This window comes from Rhincodon typus, chromosome 17 (assembly GCF_021869965.1).
Source record: "Rhincodon typus isolate 14 chromosome 17, sRhiTyp1.1, whole genome shotgun sequence".
Lineage (NCBI taxonomy): Eukaryota > Metazoa > Chordata > Chondrichthyes > Orectolobiformes > Rhincodontidae > Rhincodon > Rhincodon typus.
The window spans coordinates 20,101,330-20,108,727 of record NC_063348.1 but is presented as its reverse complement, the minus strand read 5'-3'; the positions used below and the strand labels follow the sequence as shown (position 1 = coordinate 20,108,727).

General features: G+C 39.8%; 1 protein-coding gene across 1 annotated transcript in view; it reads left to right on the top strand.

Moving 5' to 3' along the window:
- Positions 1 to 310: 310 nt before the first annotated feature.
- Positions 311 to 7,398, top strand: part of syt7a (synaptotagmin VIIa) — a 614,610-nt gene continuing 607,522 nt past the window's right edge. Inside the window, exon 1 of the mRNA XM_048607228.1 lies at positions 311 to 528. Within this exon, the coding sequence (XP_048463185.1) occupies positions 507 to 528 (22 nt within the window). The 5' untranslated portion in view covers positions 311 to 506. The remainder of the gene's footprint in view (positions 529 to 7,398) is intronic.

The following is a 7,398-nucleotide window of genomic DNA, read 5'->3' as shown; positions in this document are numbered from 1 at the left end:
TCTATACACGTAGCCAGGATTAGCGACACCAGATAGACTGGTACGTACACAAAAAAGCCACTTGCGTTTTCTACCTCGTACCTGTGGGACGACTGCGGGGTGAGAAGTCTTTCGCGAACGTCTTTCCAGTTTCACATGTCGGTGCGCGGGCTGGCTGGCTGGGGGAGCGCGCGCGGGTTCGGGGAGCGCGCCCGCGCGCCTACCCCCTCCCGTCCCGTCCCGTCCCGTCCCGCCCCTGGCTGCGTGCCCGCGGAGTGTGTGGCGCGAGCAGCCTGAGTGTGGCAGTGTTGTCAGCGCGTGGGAGCGAGCAGGCAGGGAGTCAGAGAAAGTCTGTGTTTGCAGGAGAAGGCTGGTAGCAGCCAGCCCCGCGTCCTCTCTCTCTCTTTCTCTCCTTTTGTATGTAAAAATGCAACACGCCGCTTTCTGATTCTTCGCTTTTATTGTGCACGAAGGAAAATAAACAAAAATAAAACCCCCCGGACACTTACTCCCGGAGAGAAATAAAAATGCTCAAGGACACTCCGAAAGGTAGGGAGGTGGAAATTAAGTGCTTTTTTTTAAAAAAAAGGTTGCATCGATTTGGTGTTTGGTTGACAATGGAACAGGCTTTTTGATTTGTTTTTCTCCTTATTTTGTGGCTGCAGTTATCTTCCTCAGTCAACCTGTCGCGTTCTAAAGTCTGCTTCGTGTCGGGTCCTCTATTCTTCCAAGATGTTTTAAAGATACTGTGTTGTTCTTTTTATTTTGTCCGCTGGAAGGGATCGTCTCGCTGAGGTTGTGTGAGTGTGTGCGTCTGTGTGTATGAGAGATTTTTATTTGGGAAGTTGAAAAACAAAAAAAAACACCCATACCCAGTAGTGGTTGACTTGGCGCTAGCACAATGCACTCGCCTTATGTCGAGGCGAGAGATATCATGATTATAAGTCATTAGTTGGTGTTCTAGAGGAAGGAAACAATTACAATACTTAATGTGATGCTTTTGTCTGTTATGTCCCTCTTTGTGTATGGATGAGCATTTATCTTTGACAGTTGCCTCTTGCTGTGTGAGTTGTTTAGGTTTGTTATATTGTTGAGATTTCGCGGGTATGTTTGTTTTAAATCTAGCCCATTGGATTTAATGCCTGCAGTTTAACCAATTTTTTGAATCGTCTGCATATGTTTATTCATGTTTCCTTTTAGATTCTTGCCAGATTCCTTGTTTGGCTTCGGTTCTTTATTCCATGCAAGTGCAAAATCTCCCTCTTCACCCCCGTCCATCTTTTAACATTATTTTACATTAGAATCGTCCTCCACATCTTCTTTTTCAAGGTCAGTAGATGTGAGGCACCTTCCGGAACATTACTCTCTTCCCCCTTCCTTTCTCTCTTCGCATCTAGGTCATAACACAAACCTAAGATGGTGTAGATTTAGGATGAGCATTTTTTGACCTTTTTACGATTTTAGCGAGATAGAGGCACAACGAAGTTGTTATTTTGAAAGTGGGTGTTCTGATAATTAGGAGGACGATCACTTGAGTAGAAAAGTTGGTTTGAAAGGACTTGCAACAATCAATTGTTTCGATGTTGTGCAATAAATCTTTGCTTGTACTTCCAGCTAATCATTTTTCGTGAGTTACATGTTACTGTTAACAGGTAAATTCTGTATGTTGACATTTTGAACCTTCTGCACGGAACAGCTTTATTGAAATGAGGAAATGTTTCCTGACACGGAGAAAACTATACTGAGAACTTAGATACGGGTTAGATATTGGCTTAACCAAACATTCATTTCATAGATGCATCAACCGCTGGTTCTATGCATATTACACTTGTAATAATAAGACCTATCGATGAATGCAGTTGAGTAGCGGGTGGATTTTAAATACTCAAAGATACATCGGTGCAGAGTCACACATCTAAGAGAATAGATGTTATACAACAGTTACTACCACCACCCCACCCTCCCGGTGTATTTAAACCGCGAGCGCGTTTGATTAGTGGCTAAGGTATAATTTCTAATGTAAAATACCTTGCAAAATGCACATTGTTATGCCAAATAGTTTTATACTGGTTTGAGAAAGTCGAGGTGGAGCAGTACAGTATGTTCGTGCTATTGAAGGTACGCTGTACCAACCGCGCCTTTCCTCCGAACTGCTTCCTACGGCCACTTTGCATCGTTCCAATCAGCACTAAGATTTCAAATGGATAATAGCTTCAATGCAAGGCTCGGTTTCAAACTGCATCTTCCCACACCTGGCGCCCTCCTGTTCTCGATCAATGAATCAAACGCGTGTTGATTTAAAACGCCTTTCAACGGCGCAATTTGGAATAAAGGTCTTGGGAGACTAGCCCACCTGCTGCTCGTGTGTGTGTGTGAGAGAGAGAGAGAGAGATCACCTGTTCAGTCCTGGATCCCGCCGTGCAGTATGAACTGCCCGTGCTGCAGGTGGATGTTTGTGTGTAGTGTGTTCGGCAGGGAATCCGTGCTCCATTTTCTGCCGTGTGTATATTTCCTTGTTGCCTGGGTGGGGAAGAAGAAGTACTGTCTCTATGTGTGAACACAGGATGCACAGTGGACGGAATGAGAAACAATAAACCCGATGCAGCGAGCGTTATCACTTTAATATATGAGCATTTGAGTAGTGGACGTTTAAGTTTGCCTTGACTAAGGTTTATGATTGAAATGGCGATATGGGCTCACAGAGAGATCTCTGGTTTGGTGCGATTTCCATTCGGCACACGTCCTTCAAGGACAGAGGACAGGTAGCCAGAGGGTCTGTGCACTTTACTGCTGTAGATTTGCATTCAATCTCGCTTAGCAGCGAGAAGGATAAACCGCCTGGCTGTCAAACAGTTGACAGTCCCTTTTGTACAATGAGTAGTGGCGACCGACGGGAGTAGGAGCTGGTTCAGCGTTGCATGCGTTGACCTTCAAAAGCGAAGATTAGTCCTGCAAGAATAACTTAAATCCCCGCAGTTAAACAGTTAATATGCAGGAGGACACTAAAGAAAACTATGGTCTGCTGAGGGTGAAATGACCTGAAATAATACCCACTCAGTGGTGGCAGTAACACGCTGCAAGTCATTGCCTTCGACTGTTCGGTTGAAACGAGAAATTGATCACTTTCTAGCGCTGCCCAAAAACATTTATTACACTCGGTTTTTCTCCTTGCTTGACGACACAATAACAGTTGTAGGGTCAAATGACTATTTGGTGTCTGCTTCTGGATGGTGATTGGGGAATGGAAGAAAGGAATAGACGTATGTGATAGGTGTGTCTAGTTACTTTCCTTGTTTTGCATACCCTGCTCCAATTTAATTGTTTTTCGTTGTTGTCCAGAATGTTTGGTCTATTCAAGTTGAACTGTATATAATTAGAGACGGCGTACTTTTTAATGGACTTATTGCTGCAATTTCCCCCTCTTTTTAAGTTAAGATAAACTGATTTACAAACATTGTTGGTTATTCACCTGCTGAGTCACATCACCAATGCGAAATGTTGATGGCTGAAAAACGCATCAAAACGTATTCTTGATCGATTTAGATTTTTCTTCCTGTTGCCTATTTCAGCAGCACAGGTGTTGCTTTTCAGTGTCTACAGTTGGATCATATATTCTCAAAGGCCTTCACCTTTACCTGCCATGGGGAACACGGACTGAGTGCTGAATATTAACCCATGATTTTGAAAACAGTGGATAATTCTATCACCAGATTGACGGGGAAACAAATTAGCATATTGATCCGGATTTCGATACAACAATCTCTGCAATGTTTACACCCAATTCATTTAACCACACTCACGACAATTGAATCTTAATTATTTCCCATTTTGCATCGTTTAAAAAAAACTGCCGGGCCGACAGTCGGGATTAATGACAGTAAATTAATTTTGCTTCATTTCCTTTACAACATTATAAATAAAAATTAAGATTTCAACGGGAGTTTTGGTAGTTTATTTTAAGCACCCCTTTTAGAATAACATGTTAGGGAAGACTTGCACAGAGAATAGGAAAGGGAAAAATAGTACCTACCAAGGGAAGTAATGCAAATGCCCCAAGGTCATCCTGTTTCACCACACTGTGTTCATAAATTGAGATTATGGCCAAGAAAATTAATGGGTTTTTGGTTTCTCTGAGACAGTGGAAAGGATGTAGAAAAGATTTACAAGAATGGTTCCTGGCAAGAGGAATTTTAACTGTATGTGATTGGATTGGTTTGTGAAGTTCAACCTATTCTTGTTGGATGAAAGAAACCTTGAGACAAATTATAATAGTGATGCTTGATACCATGATGGCTCTGGATAAGTGTAAACGTGGAAAAAACTGTTCCTTCCCTTTTAATAGAAGAGTCAAGAACCAGAAGACACGAATGGTCGGCAAAAGGACCAGATGCATTATGAGAGTGTTTTTTCATTGTGAATGGTTAAGACCTGGAATGTATGTGTAGTGGAAGTAGATTTGAAGGGGAGTTTTTTTTTATTCACAGCATGTGGTGTTGCTGTCTAGGACAGCATTTGTTGCCCATTCCTAATTGCCCAGAGGGCAATTGAGAGTCAGCTGCAGTTCTGTGGGTCTAGAGTCACATATAGGGCAAATCAAGTAATGATGGTAGTTACCTTCCCTAAAGAACATTTACCAAACCATGTGGGTTTCTCTGGCAATTGACAATAGTTCCATGGTCATTATTAAACTTAATTCCAGGCTTTTTATTGAATTCAAATTCCATCCTCTGCAATTGTAGGGTGCCCAGAAAGTTACCTGTGTCTCTTGATTAATAGTTTAATGATAATACAACGAGACCATTAAAAAGAAAACACTTGTAGAGCTATGGGGAAAAGAATTGAACAGACTGACTTGTTTTTGCATATAGCCAGCAGGATCACAAAGGGCTGAACAGCTTCCTTCAATGTTCTGTGATTAGATGCTGAAAGTTGGCGTGCATTAGTCTTGCAATTTAAAATGGTAATCTGTGCTGAGTTTAAAAACAAATCAGAATGTTCCAGCAATAACCTCCAGGCCATTTGTTAATATAAATGACATGTAATCATGTGACAATTTCAATGGATTGAATTATATGTGGGGTATGCTATAGACTGTACTGGTGCTTAGCTTATATACGAGACAACTTAGATTCCTCTGAGCTTGTTGATTAATACATGCTACAAACTGTTTGAATTGTATAAATCAGAAAAGGCTCTGATTCAATCCTAGGTGTCTACGGAATGATCATGACTTGATATTGGTGTTATCAGGAGTGAAAAAAATAATTGACCATCTTTTCTCTACTGCTTCTGCTCACTATCCAATAATCCTTGATGGAAGTGCATTTCTGCAGATAAGTGAGTGTAGAAGATGGATAGTCTTTTGATTGGCCCATGATTGTGAAGCCTACAGCCATTCCTTTTTAACACTTGAGCCTTGATAGTTATGACTTTGCAAACTGCAGCTAGTTAGATGCTTTAAGTCTGTGATGCTTTATCAGCATTTTTCTAGAAGGCAAATGAGAGCAATTTTAATGGGTCCCAGTTTTGCACCAACATTTCAGTTGTAAGTGCAGATTCAATTTGGAGTCCTGGTTTGAGGCAGTAGAAAGACTCGCTGTGCTGGATGTACTTTTGGAATTTACGTCAGATTTCATTCCACAAAATGTTAATGTCAGTGATATGGACCTTGTAGTGTAACTACACTATATATAGTTTCCACTAATTTGGCGGTAATAAAGCATTTGTTCTTTGCTTCTGCTTCCATACCACAGCTAAACTTATTAACCCATGTTTTTTTGTTCATCAACAAAGATCCAGCAATCCTTTCTGTGGTTTTTCTCCTTTCCTGACAGCATTTGAAATCTGGTACTAAGTCAGAGAGATGCCTTGGTTTGCAGCAGTAGTGATGTTAGGAAATTGGTGAGGGGACATTCACATCTGGAATTCATGTGCAACAAATGAGTAAATTAAATGCTCATGATGCATCATTTTTAAGTTAAACTGTAGTGGCAAAATAAATGACTGGATTAACATTGACACTAAAATGAACTTTAACTTAGATGCTTAAACCCGTAATTTTAATCATTGGGAGAAATTTGATACTGCAGAAATAAAATTAGTTTATTCATCTCAATTGAGGATGTTCAGCAGTAATCATAAACTTATTACACCGTTAGAAAATCCAGTTACCCGTCAGTCAACAAGTTGTAACTTTTACAGTGAAATCTATGATTGTAAAAATGAAAATTCTCCCAATTAATAGATTTCCCATTCATTGGAGACTTGTATGGTCTAGGGGAGTGTTGGGTTGCCATCTGGGGAAGCATAGAATTGCTGACAATGTTTCGATCTGTGTGGAATCCTGAAGCTGCTGTTGGTTCCAGTTAAATATCATAGGAGATGCTAATAGTTTCACTGTCATTACCACTGCAAAACTGGGCTATTCCATTATATTAACGTGTGTGGAGTCCAAATCTTCTATCTTTTATTTTGCTTTTCAGATAGGTAGAGGTGTTGAAGTTTCCATCATGTTGCGTTTTCTATGCCTTGGTGAAAATTTGTTTGACATTTTAAAAAGTATTAGTATTTGGATGTGCATGTGTACATTGAAAATTATCATGGCATATGATGATTTATTTATAAAGCTATCATAAGTTTGTGGATTTTATGCTTGTCATTAGGGTCTCAATGAAACATTCTGGAATGAAAACTTGAATTTCTCAGTTTGTAGTTATTTCCTTCTTTAAATGCAAGGTTTAATGCATGGGAAGAAGCTGCAACCTTTTTTCATCTGCCACTAGATGTCATGAGTACACATATTTTGGAGATGAACTAGAGCCATCTAGTGACAATAATAGTACACAGCAATCATCTGAATAAAAAGTTTTGCAACTATTGGATATAATTTGATTTGTTTACAGTTCCTACAGTTGTCGGAGCCATTTTTCATTTTCGTTTCATTTCATATTTTCATTTTTTAGGCAGACAATCTTTCAACTTCATACATACAGTGAAAGGTTTAGAATGAAATAATCAAACACATATCAAAATATCATTGTTCTGTGCACTGAACTTCAAACTACGTCACTATTAGGAAACTAAGTCAACACAAAGCTAATTTAGTTAGCTTTAAATGACATCTACATTTTTTTCCAAGTTTCATCGGAACATTTTTCACAATGTTGTCAATAACCATTTAGCTAAACATAACTAATTTTACCAGTGACTTACAATACTCAAAAGTATCGGATGTAAATTTTGCATATTAAGTAAAATTAAGGCTGGTGTATTTCTGTTGTAGATCAATATTTTACATAGAGACAAAAAAAAACTGCAGATGCTCGAATCCAAGGTAGACAAACAGGAGGCTGAAAGAACACAGCAAGCCAGGCAGCAACTGGAGGAAAGGAGCAGTCAATGTTTTGGGTATTACCCTTC